The sequence below is a fragment of the Lissotriton helveticus genome, chromosome 12 (genome assembly GCF_964261635.1).
Source record: "Lissotriton helveticus chromosome 12, aLisHel1.1, whole genome shotgun sequence".
Lineage (NCBI taxonomy): Eukaryota > Metazoa > Chordata > Amphibia > Caudata > Salamandridae > Lissotriton > Lissotriton helveticus.
Window position 1 is genome coordinate 267474895 of NC_136073.1, and position 17485 is coordinate 267492379.

The window sequence follows — 17485 nt, forward strand, 5'->3', positions numbered from 1 at the left end:
TGTCGACAGCGCAAAATCCCTTGGTGTCATACTCGACACAAAACTCGATCTAATCTCCCACATTAATTCAATTGCAAAGTCTGCTCGATACCACCTGCGCCTTCTTTGGGGGATTCGTCGCTTCTTCCTGGAGCATGACCTTAAAACCCTGGTCCAATCGCTGGTTCTCTCCAGACTGAACTACTGCAATTCTCTTCTTACTGGCCTCCCCAAATCCCAACTGTCCCCCCTTAAGTCTGTTCTCCATTCAACAGCTCGTTTCATTTATGGGGCCTAAAGAAGCGACCACATCACACCCATGTTATCCACCCTCTGCTGGCTTCCCATCGAAGCAAGATCTATCTACAAGACTGCCTGCATCACCCACAAAGCCTTGCACTCCTCCTCTCCTCGCTACCTGGCGAATAAACTGAAACTCTCTGGAGACTCTAGACCATCACGAAATGCGGAAAATGTACTGCTTGAACCTCCCACTTTCAAGAAGGAAAGATCGATGGCCCAATCCTTTTCAGGCAACGCAGTGAGAATCTGGAACTCACTTCCGCCTCAGCTCCGGACCACCTCCTCCTCCCAGGCCTTCAAAACTGACCTCATAGTTCTCCTCCTTTAAAGACACTTCCAAATGTAATTCATGCCCTCTCTATTATCTGAAGGAAGACCTTTTATTACAGAAAATTCTATTCTCCATGCCCATGGAAGTGCCTTCCCAGTGTGTTCTTGTGGTTTGAGAGTCTGCCATTTATTACAGTATTACCCTTTTACCTGTGTTTGGTACTCTTTTGTAACATGCACACGTCACTTTTCTCTTGTAACACACTGTTTGCTACCTCTTACATTTTGTTTGCTTTCGATACTTGCACAAGTGCCACCATTACCTACGTAACTTTTGTTCTTGGGTTTGAGTGTCTGCCATGTATTGCAGTATTTTACCTCTACTTGTACTTTGTAGGCTTTAGTAACCTGCACACATGTCACTTTTTCCTCCTGTAATGCACCGTTTGCTACCTCTTGTATTTGTTTGCTCCATATTGTCACTTTTGCCTCATGTAACATAGCGTTTGCTTTTATTTGTTCACTTGTAATGTTCTCATGTATCAGTTCTGTTCCTATTGTGAATCTCTCTGACACCTTCGGGTAAAGTCTGCGCTATATAAAAACGCACAAATAAATAAATAAGTGCGCCGGTTATGCCCAGACGTGGGTCCAGGGCGCACTGTGTCACTGGATTCAAGCTAGCCTGGCTGATGAGGGGTGATGCCTCAAAACTGGTTCGAGGATGCTTGTTTCCGGTTCAGGGAGGACCTGGCTAAGCAGTTCAGGCTGTACTGTTCCCATTAGGAACAGGGTCAAGACTAATTTGCATATGGCTGGGTCCAAACTGGGGTGACATGGTGAGCAAAAGAATAATTGATTTAACCCAGATCTCTTAACTGGGGGTGAATGTTTGATTTGCTCTGCCTTCCGTCCATCATCTGTGTGTCTTTTGCAGCTTCGCCCGCCAGCAGAAGTTCACCTCCCTTACCCCCTGGTGAATATCCACTCGACCCCTCTTCTACCCCGTGCTCACATCCCTATGCTGCTGTGGGCGCCATCTTAGCACGCACCAGGTCGGAGTCTCCCTCTCCCAGCGCGCTGGGCTCCCAGACCCAGTGTGCTGAGCTGAGGGGGAGGGCTGTGTGCGGTGGTCAGTAAGCAGAGCCGATGGTGTCTGGGCTCTCCTTTCACTGCTCAGGAGACGGATGGCCCAGATCTGGAGCTGGCAGCTGTCATCTTGTCTTTCTCCCCCAGCAGGCAGTCATGCATGCCTGGCCGAGTCCCAGCCCGCCGTGTGACAGGGAGTATAGGCGGGAGGGAGGGGCTCTCCCTCTCCCCCCCGAAGGGGCTGTATGTACGCTGAGCCTCATGTCCACGCTAGTTTGCACTTGAGGGATGCGTGAGAGGTTAGGGGGGAAGCTGCAGACCAACTGCTTATTCACAGGTCTGCTATGATCCGTATCACTTCGGCGCCATTTTTTGGCGCTCTGCTTTTCACTGCCTTCCCGCCAGTGGCGGTGCTCAACACGCAGCCTTGGCCGGTCGTGCTTTACCTCATTGCTACTTCCCTGCACTTTTGTAGACTGTTCCCCTGTCCAATCCCTTTTGTACTCGGCGTTTAATCCGTAAAAACAAATACAATAAAAAAAATATATTTAGTGCAGGACCCAAATATTTCTTCCTCCTGCATCTTTCTTTCACGACCCTACACTTCCTATCTCTTTATGTCTCTATTACTGGGTTTTTTTCATCCCTGAATTATCTTTGTTACTGTTTCCCCGTCTTCCTCGTCCAAAATGAGTACTAGTTACTACCTTCTGTAATTACCAGCACTACAGTTACCACCGGAATTTGGAGGTTAGGCAATCCAGAAAGTTGCCCATGACAGCTTTACTCACACTTCCGAGGACCTGTAAGGTACAAGAGATGTGCTATCTTCCGCTCCGGCCCGTACCAGCTTCAAAGCACCTTTAGGATTAACGCCTTTCGACTAATGACTCTAGAGATTGCTGCTAAAATACCGTTTCCGCAATCTAAGCAAGACGGAGGACATGCGCTTACCACAGTGATATTTGCCGTATAAAGTATTTCGGCTGTTCGCAATGATCAGAGAGAGACCAGACAAAAGTCATCTTGTGACTTTACAAACCTGATTATCTGCCCACCTAGCCGAACCCTGTCTTTCATTGCCCTCTTAATGTAAGTGTAAAGGATGGCACTGACTGCCCTGCTGCTGACCTCCGCGGCAGCTCCCGTTTGACACTGCACGACTCATGTCTGAAGTGCAACTATGTGGGTCAAGTGCGGTGTGAACGTGCTCAAAACGGCAAGGCACACATATGTCACAAAGGCCACGGAGATTGGTATTTTTCACCAGTATCAGCTTCTCCATCAAGACGGCACGCCATGTAAGATTTAGGACACTTGGATACATCTTCAGTCGGTCTTGGGCTCTTAAAATAACAGGTACTAAACAATAGTGAGTACACAGCATTGATAAAGCCCTGACACATGTCGGCTTTTTCACACAAAGGCTTTTGTTTCCTGAAAATACAAGAGGTTTGTTCTGCTTGCATCGTGACATTCTTCATTGCTGAGTGTTTTGTAGCAGCATTATGTGAACAATCTCTTGGAGAACATGTATGATCATTTACTTAGCCCTGAAACACATTTCCTTTTCTTCATTGCAGTTCTTCTGTGGAGTACCCAGTGAGGTATTGATGTTGAAGTGGCTGACTTTGGTGTTTTTATCTCCGTGTATTGTCTGTCAATAAACTAAAATCCAACTGGAATCATTGAAATAGCTAATTGACATAGGGCCCCTCTTGTGACAGATATGTCATGTGTGTTCCTCTCTCCCCAGATCGAGAGGCTGAACACAGCTCTCAGAGACCTAGAAGCCTTGACTAAAGATGCCAACAAGAACCGCTCATTCGAAGCAGCTCATTGGCGGAAGGAGATGGCTTTGGACCGGGAGGAAATGGAGGAAAGATTGGCAGATGCTGAGGGCAGGCAACAAGAACATGAAGCAATAATACGAAGGCTTAAAGCTGAGCTGCAGGAAAACAACTTAATGGTTAGTAATATCTTCAATCACTTCACTCTATATATTCAACATAATCCTGTCCCTAATTACCCTCAGAGGTGGAAGGCAACATGCCTCCTACTCTAACCCACAGAGCCCACAACACATTGAGTCCCACCCTCAAAGCTGCCCATACTTCCTCCAACCTCCCCACACATAGCTTGTTTCCTCATTTTTTGCCATAGTTCACCGGGTTAAACCAAAGCTTTTGTGGAGTTTATCTATTTTTCTTTTTCTGTTTTCAAATACTTTCCCTTTTAATTGAAGGATCTGGGACTGCAATGACTTCACTGCTACTCCACATATTCACAAAGTGTAAAGTGTTGATAAATATTCTGCACCAAGTATCTTTGTCTTCGAGTGTTCCTGAGAGCTGTTTCAAGATTGGTCAACCTTTTCCCATGAGACATTATTTCTAAAGGGGTAACTTGTTTTAGGGTCATACATTATTCTTTAAATTATCAAGTTCCTGTTGGCCTGGCTTTTGTAGTAATAATGCTTAAGGTTTTAACACCATTGGGCCACGAACAGTGGTTAAACGTTTGCACTTTAAGAGTTCGAGTAACATAACGAGCTCTTGGTCAGATGTGTTGTAATTATTTTTAAAAGTACATCCTAAGTTGACCGAAAGGATATTTCGTGGCTTTTTAATTCTTTTAGGAAAATATCTGTCTGATCAGTATTGTAAATGCTTCATAGAAGCCTATTGTTTAATCTACTCAGTAGCTGAGCTGCATGTGGAAATCCCAAACCAACTTCTACTTGTCTTCCAGGGGTTTGAATGCTTGAGGGTTGCCTCGGTTTTGATCCAAAAGTAGACAAAGATCTTCGGTGCCCAAAATCTTACATTCAGTCAATGTGGCTTTTGTATAGCTCTCAGACCCATGGACAACGATAGACCCTCGCATCAATTAATCTACCTTATCTTAAGATCCTTTCGGAATGAAAGCAGCAATTCACATAAACCTTGTGGATGGAGTACCTGTTTTATGGCAAATTACTCCCAACATCCCTCACCTTCCACCGGAAAGGTTCTAGGAGGATACCTTATGTGTATGCTTATCCAGCATATTTAAATACTCAGTTTAGAGTCGTGTATAAATGATCAAAACTGTTCTCAACTTACATAGGCTCACTGGAGCTAAGGGCCATATGTATGAACACATTTTCCCATAGACACAGAATGGGTAAAACCCTTTGATACATCTGGCCCTAAGCCACTTAGAGGTGCATACTTAGTCAAGATTCACAAGCTATTTACAAGAATACCCACAGATTCACTCAAAATATATAAACCCTTGCCTAACACTTAGAGCACATTTCGATATTTTAATAAGTATTTAAAATAAAGTGTCTTTCCATTTTGCAGACAGAGGAAATGAGGGCTCAGCTGCACAGTGTCGAGGCAGAGGCTGCAGCTCTAAGAAGCAAGTACAGCGGTCTCCTGAAAGAGGTACAACTAACATTGCATGCATCCACTATGTGCCTCATTTCTTGATTTAATTTCAGATGAGTTCTCTCCCTGTCTCCTCCTTACCTTACCTTGACGTGTCTGCAGTACTTGTCCAGACCAGTCATCTGATTCACATTGCTTCCAAAGGCCAGTATTTCCAGTGAGTGGGGAATTTCAATTTCTGTATGATTTGATAGATCAGATTTTTTCTTTGATATTCAATATAATGAAGTCTGTTTGTTTGCAATTATTCATTCACAGATTTTGTACTGTTGTCACCATATCTGTCCTACTTTCGGTCTTTTAGCAGCTAGTATATGATCAGCTCTATTGGATTCACCTTTAAGTATTTGCTTCCAAGTTCAATTTGGCTTGCGTGGATCTCCCAACCTTTTCCTACTCAGAATCCCATGCAAACCTCAAATTTAGCTTTAAAAAAAATCACATTTTCCTTGTATTTCTGTCTGGGAGCACCTTGCCGGCACAAATTTCCTACCACCCAGCATTCCCCTTGTCTCCCAATAAAAATGACACCTCACATGTGTTGGTGTCCAATGCAGTCAACCTAAAAACATATATAAACAAAAATAAAGTGCTTAGAACTCGATGTGCTATCCCCTCATTCTCTATGTTTTTGACCTTTCTCAGTTGCAGGGCCTTGGGATCATTTTACTCAGGAGACCAAAGAGAATGCTGGGTGGTAAGAAATTTGTGCCCGGCACAGCAATTCCCCCAAAGAAATGTGAGAAAAATTTGAGGTTTACAGCTGATTCAGGATAAGAAAACGCTAGACAATCCAAGCAAGCCACACATACTTGGACTCCCCTGAGTGTCTAGTTTTCAGAAATGTCTGGGGTTGATAGGTTTCCCTACATGGCCGCCGAGCCCGGGACCAAAAACGCAGGTGACCCCCTTGCAAAACCAGGTTGTTTTGTGATAAATAATTTTTGATGCCTCCACAATACATTTTGAGCCCTTCTTTGTGGCACTTGGCCCACCCACACAAGTGAGGTACCATTTTTATCGGGAGACCTGCGGGAACACTGGGCAGTAGGACATTTGTGGATTCTTTCTGATTCTGGAAGAATATGGCACTAATGCAAGGAAAATGTGGACTGTAGACACATTTAGAGGTTTGCAGGGCCTTTTGGGTAAGAAAACATTTTGGGATCCACGAGAGGGACAGCACCCTATACTCCTCTGGGTCTCTACTTTATGAAACTATCGAGAATTTGTAGATTTGCCCTACGGACAATATACACCCTGGAAGAGAAAGCCAGAAAATGCAAATATTACATCACAACTAACTATTCCTCAAGCACACACACATACTGGTTGGATTTGGCACAAGGGTGAGTGAAGGTTCAGAGTCTAAAATGGTATTCAAAGCAAAACCAAAGGGGATGATGGACGGAGTGTTAAACATTGCAAGCACTCACCCTCAGTCAACTGATCTGGGTTTAATCCATCATCATTCTTTAGCTCACTCTGCCACCCCAGTTCAGACATGGCCATATGCAAATCAGTCTGACCTGTGCCTAATGGGAACAGTCCAGCCCAAACTGCCAAGCCATGTCTTCCCTTGACCAGAAACAAGCATCCTGGGACCGGTTTCTGGCTAATCAGCCGTCATCAGCCAGGCTAGCTTGAATCCAGTGGCAAAGTGAGCAAGGGACCCATGCCTGGGCATAGCCTGCTGACTTAAGGCGAACAAAGCAAAACCAAAGGGGATGATGGACAGAGTGTTGAACATTGCAAGCACTCACCCCCAGTCAGCTGATATGGGTTTAACCCCTTCCATGCTGATGACGGCCCCCAGCTGTCATGCATCACGGTGGGCGTGTGCTGATGACGGCTGGGGGCTGTCATGAACCCGCCCACTCATTAAAACGGCCGCACAGGCGCAGAATCGCGCCCGCGCCCAAGGGGTTAATCCATCATCATTCTTTAGCTCACTCCGCCACCCCAGTTCAGACATGGCTATATGCAAATCAGTCTGACCCTGTGCCTCATGGAAACAGTCCAGCCCGAACTGCCAAGCCATGTATTCCCGGACCGGAAACAAGCATCCTGGGACTGGTTTCTGGCTAATCTGCTGTCATCATCCAGGCTAGCTTGAATCCAGTGGCAAAGTGAGCAAGGGACCCACGCCTGAGCTAAAGAATGATGATGGATTAAACCCAGATCAGTTGACTGGGGGTGAGTGCTTGCAATGTTCAACACTCTGTCCCTCATCCGCTTTGGTTTTACAAAGTGATCGAGAACAGGCCGAACCTTAAAAATATGGTCACAATCAGAGTGATCTCTTGGCAATGCAAAAGTATTATCAACAAAATGCAACATCCGAAGAAGAAGCAAACACCGATTTCGACTAATGGTTGTAGGAAATATAACTGTTGCCATCAAGGGACCAATATGAAGACAGCAATGGTTTTCTTATCAGGCCCATCGAAAAAGTGAAACCCAAGAACTTCTTCAGCTAATCCAGATTTTTGGGAGTCCACCGGGTAGCTCTAGAGTGGGGCTTAAGTCTCACACTGTTGTCCCTCAAATACTGTTCAGCATACAAATTAGTCTGCTCAACAGTCTCAACCAAAATACATTGTCCATAAACAACTGAAAGACATTTATAAGCAAAGGTTATTCACAATTTCTCTACACCCAGCAACACCACTAGAGACAGGCAACACCGGCTGCACCATGTTTGGGTCAACCCAGAGTCCAGCACTTCCAATGGGATGCTTTGCAGCCCTGGGCTGCAATCCAGATGCCTCTTGCTGCACTTTCGGAATATAAGTGTCCTCCTTTAAAACAGCCACTTCATCCGCATTGAGAGTAGCTTCATTATTAGATGATTCCTCTCGGACTGAAAATTCACTGCCAGAATCCTGGCCTTCCTCCTCTGCCTCAGATGCAGAGTCAGTCTCATGATCATGGTCAGAAGAAGACTCAAAGCATCCCAACAACCTGCTGAGCGGTCATCCTGTGGATAGCCATAATCCTTAGTTATACAAGTAACTTGACAAATGAGTCAACAGTAGCCAACGCTGTGTAAAAAAGTAATAAACAAAGTGTGGATTTACAAAAGAAAAAGAAAAACTATAGGCATATAGCAGTTGCAAGGGTAAAGTCAATGAATACAAAGCACACAAAGACCTATATACAGTAAAGCAATACCACTCACTTGCCAGAGGCCACTAGACTCACCAACACCTACTCTGCACAGACACAGTAAGCAACGATATCCCACTAAAATAGAAAACAAAAGAAAATTACACACAAAGGAACATAATAGTGCACAAATACAAGGGAAATGTCACACACATTCAAACAGAAGCTAAGTAGACTGCTATTATTACATTTCCCAAAAACAAATTAATGCAGGTCATTGATACTCATTTGTAGCAAACATTCTAAAAAAAAGTTTCCATACCAAACACTTGCAACCAAACAAACTGCAGCTCTACCAATCACAAAATCACAAGCACAAGTTACACCAAAGTAAAACCAAAGCTTTGCACTAAAATAAATGAGAAAACTATTTACGATCCCAAATAATGACAAAACATGCAGAACTGCATTTAACACACAAACCTTCCCTGGTGGTCTAGTGGCTTTTGCCCTTCTCAGGGGCACATGGGCTTCAAAATCATAAGGCCAATCAGCCCCCAATGGGGGCAGAACAGCCAGAATATTCACCCCTAAAAGAGGAGCGACCCATGCCCAAGTGGCCACTCCCCAACACATTTTGTGCCATAAACAATAAAATCCCTGGTGGTCTAGCAGCCTCTGCCCCACTTTGGGCAGATGTACCTAAAAATATAAGGCCAATCAACATCCCCCCAACTCCCCGGGGCTACATTGGTTGGAAAAACAGATGACCTGGCCCCAGGGGAGGCCGGAACACGGAAAGAAAAGGAAATAACCCCCATAGGAATGACCCATGCCCAAGGGGTCGTTCCCAAAATGCGTAAAAATAAATTCCCTGGCACCTAGTGGCTGATCAGATTAAGAAATGGCAGAATCAGACCCCAGGGGGTGGGGGGCAGAAACACAGAGAAAAAAATCACCCCAATGAGAATGACCATTGCCCAAGGGATCGCTCTAAAAATGTGCCAAAATAAATTCTCTGTTGCCTAGTGGGTTTCATCGGCCCAAAAATGGCCTAATCAGCCCCCCACGGGGGCCGAAACACCTATGTGCATGCCCCCAGGGGAGCAACCCTTGCCTAAGGTGCCTCCACCCCAACTGCACAAAAAAAAACATCGCTTGTGATCCAGTGGATGCAGTCCTGCTCCCCGATTGCGGGCCTCACCCGCGATTGTGGAGCAGGAATCGATTGTGGGCGGGACTGCAGCCAACACCAACACCAGATCATGAAATCTTAGAAGGCTATACCATAATCAGTTTTTGGACCCCAACCTATAGATTACTTTACTCTATTACCTGCAGAGATTCTTGACGCTTCATCTGTACATTTTGTTTCGAGACAACAATAGGCCCTTGACGCCACACCTATTAATGAATACCTAAGGGATTGAAATACTTAACTTATGGTTATACCCTTTAGAAGGAAAGAAATTATGTCCTTGGGGTTGAAATTCATTATAAACCGTGAGACCAAGTTCTCACCACGTTCTGAAATATTGGTTTTAAAAGTTTAAAGCAATTGTTATATAGAGCCCTCTGCACAACGTATAAGCAACTTCCCTGATGTTTGTATGACGATTAACCACCCAATGAGTTACTTACTTGCTGCGCCCTGATGAAGGAATTGTGAGTTTCTGATTCCACTCCGAAACGCGCGTCGGCACCATCTTTCTTCTTTTTGCTCTATGTATCTATTAAATGAATTATGGTATGCATTGATGTATTCAGTTTAGCCATGTTATGGAGTATGATTGTTTTGTGTAAGAGTGTTAATTGTGTGTCTGATGGTGTTTGACTGCATCTTGAGATGTTTATTTAACATGCTCTTGGGGCTCAAATCTTGTAGAAATTATGTAAATAATTTGAAAGTAAATGAATATATTTATATATGTATAAAAAATAAAAGAAAACGATATTTTTGATTAAAAAAAATGAGTATTCAATATAGCAGTGGGACAATGTATTTATCACCTGAATATTAATTGAATGTTAAGGAGAGGTTCTTTGTTGTTATTGTTCATTTGTACCCTGCCTTCCTCTCCTTACATGTAGTAGTTCAGGGACCCTCTCATGTTTTTGATGGCAGGAATCGATTCAAACAGGCAGAGGGGTAAAGGAAATACTCTTTCCTTTCCTCCTGTGTCTGTTTACCCCAAAACCCAACCCGCCACCCCGATTGCCGAGGGAGGGGTTGAATGTGGCAATGGAAGCACTTCCACTACCATCCCCAGTGGGGGCATGTAGGGGGGCGGCCATGGGGGGAGCGCCAGCGCTTTCCATGCGGGGCACTGCTAGGACGTAAGGGCTACGTCCTCTGCACAGCAGCACCGCTGCAGAGGTTGTAACCATTACGTCCTTGGCTCACAAGTGGTTAATTTGTGCTGGTGTTTGCCAGTGCTTGGCACCGTCTCATATTTCTCACAGTCCACCCCGTGGTGGTGCTGTCTTATATATATTTTTTTCTCAACAGAATATATAAGCAGAGTGTTGAACAATTTTTATACACATTAACACTATCAGTTCTCCAGACTAATCATACAACTTTTGGTGATTTGGAATGATTGAAAATATCACATGGTTAGTAGGTAGCGTTGGATAATCACTTTTGTTTTTAAATTTGTCTTTTCTAAAACAAAAACATATACATCTATTTTTAGCACCGTATCTAAAGGCTATATGTATTAGTAGAGTTTCATTTATTTTCTCTCTAAAATAAGCCATTTGAATTCTAAAAATATATAACTAAATCAACCAAAATTGGAGCACAAACTATTACAAAATCTTTCTTTATGGTTCAAATATTTTTATTGATTTTGTGTTTTTTGGAACACAAACACCCACTTACAACCGGATGCTAATGGGGAAATAACTGTAACCATCATCTAAACCTATCACCACCCCCACCAGTGCTAGCGGTTCCTACCTTACTCAAATTTTATAAAGATATATTTAATGCTTACTTAACTTGACTCTGACACCCTTTGTACTCCATCTCTATTCAGCGAATCTCCTACGTAATTCTGTTGACCGTTTGGCTTGACTCACTGTCAGGAAACCCATGCTCCGTTTGTGTGTAATGCATACGATCTTTACATATCCGTGACAGGACAGCTCCTTACATGTTTATGCTAGGAACAATATCCATGTTGCCTTCCTATGTTCAAGTGCGGCAGAAAGTTTTCCCATAATAAACAGATCTCATGTCTTATAGAAACAGTTTTGGTGTTCTGTTACTGTTACCATACCCCACTGGATTGTGGTAGCCTGTCTTGCGGAGCACAGGTTAAGCAGCATCTCCTTTTTGCCAGGGGCGCTTAGTGGGTATGTTTGCTTATTCTGAAGACCAGGGTCAAGTGTGCTGGTAATTGTGGGATCTGTTTCTCAAATAAAGAATTTGTGTCAGTCACTATTTCTTGTCAGTATCTTTTTAACTTGAGGAAGTGACATAGGTGCTGGCGGCTAATAGTCCCCCTCACCCCTCCAGCATTCTGCTGATTTTGAGATGTTCTAAGCATGGACCCTTGCGGGTGTACCAATATAGTGTGGTTTTCTACACAGCTTCTCTGGCTGTGGCGTTCACAGCTGTCTACTGTCTTCTATGGAAGATATACAAACATTCTGTGTCTGTGAGTGAGCGACCCAGTTTCTCCTCCTACCTCTCCTGCACTTGGTATTTGCTAACCTGCGCCGTGTGGGTGAGAAAGTTGAATGCATCCGACTAGGAGAGTAGTCATTTGCTGCCTCTTTTTGCCAGTAGCCACATCTCAAATGTCCTCTGGGGTTTACTAGAGTATGGTCTGATCTCGTCATTTGTGGCTCAATGTTTAATCTGGGGGTATTTCATTCTCGCCCACGTCTTGAACCCCCAAATCCTTCCTTATCTGCTAGAATGAACAAAGCCCTGTCTAATCATAGAAATTCCAGATTCTTTTACAACCTAGACTTTGCCATGTGCAAAAGGCATCTGCTGTGTAGCAGGAGAAGTCTGGGTTGCTTATGATCTGCATTAGCAGGCAGAAGAAGGTAGTTGAGCCCCTTTGCAGTTGCTTCTGCATGCCAAACAGCCAAGGTTGCGATTGGGCATCTTTCCATATGTGTGACCCAGCTATTGTCTGATCTGTGAAACACTAATGCTTTTTGTGTTTCTTCCAGTTCCATTCTGTTATGTACCAGAGGTAGGCCGCTTACTAATAATTAACGTAACTTAACCTAAATATTAACCTGAATCCACTCTTATGCAGCTGCCATCTTGGCCAAGCCTCCTCATAATCTTTTTAAAGGAAAAGTGAGAGAAAGGAAAGGCAGTATAGATAGGTAGACTTTAGAGGTTGGAAAACATACACTGCTCCCGAAAGGAAGCAAACGGCACCAGTATCACATCATGTCCTGTCAATGTCAATTGGTCCAATTCTTTTTTCCAACTTATGTTAAAAGAATTTTGTAGCACTGGGCTTGGCTTTTTCTGGGGAAAAACATTTGTAAACCTTGGAATTCTTCTTTGTCTTTATTTTTTTAGGTTAAGTTGTTTGACTGTTTTTGTTGTTGTTGTTACAACACGTTTGCTTTTTGTTTTGTATCTTTGTCTGAAAAAAGAGAAATAAGTACCCCCACGATGTTTGCTTCATTTGCTTGCTGAACATACATTACTTAGTCAAGTGTTCCCCCAACTGAAGCTTTCTAGCAAGACCTCGAATTGTAGGAAGAAAATCCGCCTTCAATAGCAGCAGGAAGACAGGTTGCACTGCTACCTTCACCTACCTCCCCAGGAAGGTGATCCTGAAAAATCTCAGTTTGGGGATTGACAATATGCACGTTCGATGTTGAGAAAAATGCCATCAAGAGCTGGCCAGATGTCGCACAAAAATGTTTATATGAACATTATCCTGCAAGTGGGAAGATGGGCTGTCTCTTCTTATTGTAGGCATCCAGTCCTTTCGCTGGTGGTGTCATCCATGGTGGTGCAAGGAGTACCATTCCCTCAGAAGGTTTCATCACAGTTGTGACCCATGCTTCCCTGAGAGAAAAGAGGGCACATATGGATCATGTTCAGTGCAGGAGCTGAGTGTCATATAACTATCTTGAAATGTATATCATTTCATCGTGTTCTAAAGTCTTTACTCTTAGCCTTCCAGTGGAATGCCCTGCTTGTTCAAATAGACATAACACAACAATGTACTACCTGAACAAGCTGTGAGACATGGTCCAGGAACCCTTTCCCAGGAAGCCCAAATTCTGTAGAGGGGCTCTTGGCCAGGACCTACAAATCGCCACTGTCCATCTTCCTAGCATACAGAATTGATAGCTGGATGCTGTTAGCATATTCTTTCAAGAAAACCACAACTGGAGTTTCCTCACAGCTAAATTTCTTTACCAGCGCAGACATAAAAAAATGCCCAGACTTTGCCTCCAGGCTCTATTTTCCAGGGAGGATTGGAAATACCCATTTTATTGACTGGAGCAGGACTTTTCTGGACACCTTACCTCTGATGCCCCTGATGCCATTGTCATCTACAGACTAACATTTTCCAGAGCCAAAGTGATGCTCATAGCTCCAGCTCTAAAATGGCCACAGTAATGTTGGTTCATCGACCTACTTCACTTATCAGCCTTTTTATACTGCAAGTTGCTTTGCAGTCTTGATTGCCTTCGCAAGAGTGGGGCTAGATCCTTCATCCCACACTCCTATGTTTGAGCTTGGCATCCAGACTTCGGAACTCTTGCAGTAAGAACATTTAAACCTTCCCTAGGAGTGTATGTACATTCTGAAGTAGGTCAAGCATCCATCCACCATTGCTTTTTACTCCTTGGTTCAACAGAAATGATGCATTTGCTGAGTAGAGATGGCCAACCAAACCAACTGTATTATTATACCTGGACTTTACCTAACAGGTTTATCTTCCCTGTTTTGTAGTTCCATCTTTTCCTCCCTTCTTCTCTCTGGCTCTCCTTTTTCCTTTTCTTTTCTTGCCTTCCTTTCTTCCTTCTATAGCTTATTCTCTCACCCCTTTCTCCCCTTTTCTATATTTTCTTAAATATTGTACATAAATATTGTTTGTTATTGGTACATGTACCACAATTAACATCTGTAACTCAATATGGGAATATGCTGGACTTGCATATCACTGGGGTTGTTGTTATTGCTCAATTCTTAATTTTTACCAATAAAATAATTGCTGTACAAAAAATGAAACCCTGGTTTCCTTCTTTAGGTGGTATCAGATTTCCAAGTTAATCAGACAATTTCATTCCTAACTTTCTTTTCAAAATCCTCCAGCAGAAAGGTCTTTGAATACACTAGACTTCAGAAGAGAGCTAAAACATTCCTTGACAGAACAAGACATTTCTAAGACTGTGTATTTATTTTTGAATTATGGGGCTGTTTGTATAGACTTGTCCCCTTCAAAACAGTCTATTCCTAGATGGATATCCTCTATTATCTTACTTTATCAGAAAGCCAACAAATCCCTAATGTGCAGACTACAAGCTCACTCTACTAGAAGTAAAGATGCAACTACTGCTTTGTTAAGAAATGTCTCTATAGCAAAGGTCTTCCGATCAGCTGCCTGGGTTAGTCCACATGTCCACAAGACCATATTGTCTTGAGTCAGTCTCTGGGACAGTGATTAATACTTTTGTGAGAAACGTTTTTAGGTAGTGCATGATATTTTCTCTGTACTTCCACCACATCTTCAAGGGATCGCCTTCCTACTTTATTCAGTTCTTATGAATATCAACGGACATTTCCTGTTCTGTCAAGTGACTCTCCATTGAAGCCTTAAGCAACAGTACCACCTCCGCAGTCCAAGGTAAGAGGGGATCATTACAGGATCTAAATCACTGCCTAAAGAAGGGGCAGCTTTGATTGACAGGGCAAAATGGGATGATGTGGGGCTCTTCCTTTTATGAACGCTGTGAGTTACTAGCCTTAATAGGCTGCAGCCGGCCTGTCTACCTTGCCCATCCTTTCTTTCACATTTCCTTTAAAAAAGGTTTGTGAAAAACCTATTCTTGTTTTTTTGGTTTAGTGACCTATTTTAAAAATACAATTGACTTCTTTTAAAATTAAAATATGAAAATGGCAAATATGCCTTGAGATAGGTTACTATGAATATAGAAAAGTTCTCCTAGATCCTGCTTACATGTGGGTCTGTTCAGTGCTTATGATTTCAATGCAGATTCCCCTTTTAAACTAGGATTACAAGTAACTAGCTTCTCCTTTCTTTTTTACACATGTACTGGGATGATTAGACTTCCACCATTATCAACAACGTCTCACTCAAGCACAGGTCCTTTTATAACGTGTACTTTCAGCATCTGCAGCCAGGTCATTCTAACCTGAGTACCTGTAGGTAATCATTAAAGCTTCTGTATCTGGTAGTGACGTGCAGTCTGGAAATAGGCTATTCCTTTAAACTTTGTAGAAGCCATCTTGATGTTCCTTGCCACAGGTAGGCCCTGTGTTTTATTTTTCTCTTGCTTAGCACAGTTTGCGATATATGTTTATTTGGAATGGTCTATAATCTATTTTTTGTGGCATCCCTTTTCAGTAAAAAGGTTTGTGATAGTTTTACAAACATGTGTATTCTGTTTGTAAATATCGCTCAATACTTGAAACAGAGTGCTTTTAAAAACACCCACACCACCCCCAAACCCCCGTCACTGCGTAGCTATAAGTTCGAGGCATGTGGGCTGCTGAATTCATATCTGTAGCATAGATCGCCGCCTAGTGTTGGGTCCGGATGATTGCACATTGTTGTCCTGGAAGAGTCTTCGAAGTATCACGAGATAGGTGGCTCCTCCCCTGGACTACAGTGCGCATGGGCATCGACTCCATCCTCAGATTGTTTTTTTCCGCCATTGGGTTCGGATGTGATTTCGTTAACTCCGGTTCGGAATCGTTCAAACCAACTTTTTTCAGGCCAAAGGGCCTTCTTTGAACCGTCGGTATTGTTTGCGTTCGGTGCCCGACTTACTCCAACTCTTCAAGTCGGATATCCGGGGAGTCGTGTGACTCTTCGGGGATCGAGGCCCAGTCGACGCAGCAAGACTTTCGACGGCATGGAGCGGAGTCCGTTCAAGCGCTGTCCCGTGTGTGGATCCAAGTACCCACACATCGACGTCCACCCGGTCTGCAACAAATGCCTGTCGCCGGACCACGACGAGGCCAACTGTATGGCCTGTTCCAGGTTTCGTTCAAAGAAAACCATCAAGCTTCGGCGCGCAGCGCGCCTCGAGGCCCAGCGATCGGCTCCAGCACCAGTGGACATCTTCGTCAACGAAGAAGCGGACGAGCAGCAAGTTCAACTTCAAATTTCACCTCCATCGGTGGTCGTCGAGTCCGACTACGAAGCGGACGCAGAAGGCCAAGACGTGGAGGAAGTCGTCGACGAGGTAGGGGACGACGACGAGGCCTACGGGGCCATGGAGGATAGCTCAGAGGAAGAGCTATACCCTGTTCGTACTTTTACTAAGGCTCAGGTCGAGGGATCGCCACATGGCCTTACCCAAGACCTTACCCCGCGATCCACGGCCCCGCCTTCCGGCCCGGCTACGGACACTTCAGCGGAGCCGCCATTGTCTACAACAAAACCGAAACTGAAACCAACGGTCTCGACGAAAACAAAGATGGCCGACGCACCATCGAAACCGAAAACGTCTGCTCCCCTATCCACGCCGTCGTCTTCGGAGGCCTCAAGCCAAAGAAAGATGTCGGCCCATCAACGGCGCCAAAAGTGGTCAGGGAGCCCAGCTCACAAAAGGCCGTTGCATCGGTGCCGAGCAAGGCAGCCCAAGGAGGCGATCGGGGCCGCTCCGGACAAGGCCGTCCAGCCGAAAGCCAAGAGGCCTGTCGACACTAAGTCTACCAAGGGCGGGGAGCCGAAGTCTGGGACCCCAACGCCGAAGGTCAAGGCTGCCGCTCCGAAGCCGTCGGCGTCAACGTCGGAGGCCGTGGTCAAAGATCTCAGCGCACCAGTGTCGGATGCTCCTGTGCCTCGATCGGAGAAACAGAAGGCGTCGACGCTCGGGTCTTCCCCTGCGAGCGGGCCGCGGCCATCGGTCGGGTTGACGAAACCATCCGCTTCCTTTACGAAGCAGGTCTCGGACTCCCTCAAATGACTTAAGGACAAGGCTTCTGCGTCGGAACCGAAGACACCTTCCGCAGCGAAGCAAGCTGTCCAAACGCCACAGGCTTCCACGCCGATCCTCTTCACGCTACCGCCTAAGGTGGCGCCGAAGGCCTTTGCTCCACGGTCGGTGCCCGC

General features: G+C 44.6%; 1 protein-coding gene across 8 annotated transcripts in view; it reads left to right on the forward strand.

Annotated features, from left to right (window-relative positions):
• Positions 1-17485, forward strand: part of PMFBP1 (polyamine modulated factor 1 binding protein 1) — a 2317386-nt gene that overhangs the window by 684068 nt on the left and 1615833 nt on the right. For all 8 annotated transcript variants that reach the window (XM_078668626.1, XM_078668631.1, XM_078668625.1 and 5 more), the window contains 2 exons: positions 3398-3610; positions 4989-5072. In XM_078668626.1, the coding sequence (XP_078524752.1) occupies positions 3398-3610; positions 4989-5072 (297 nt within the window). The remainder of the gene's footprint in view (positions 1-3397; positions 3611-4988; positions 5073-17485) is intronic.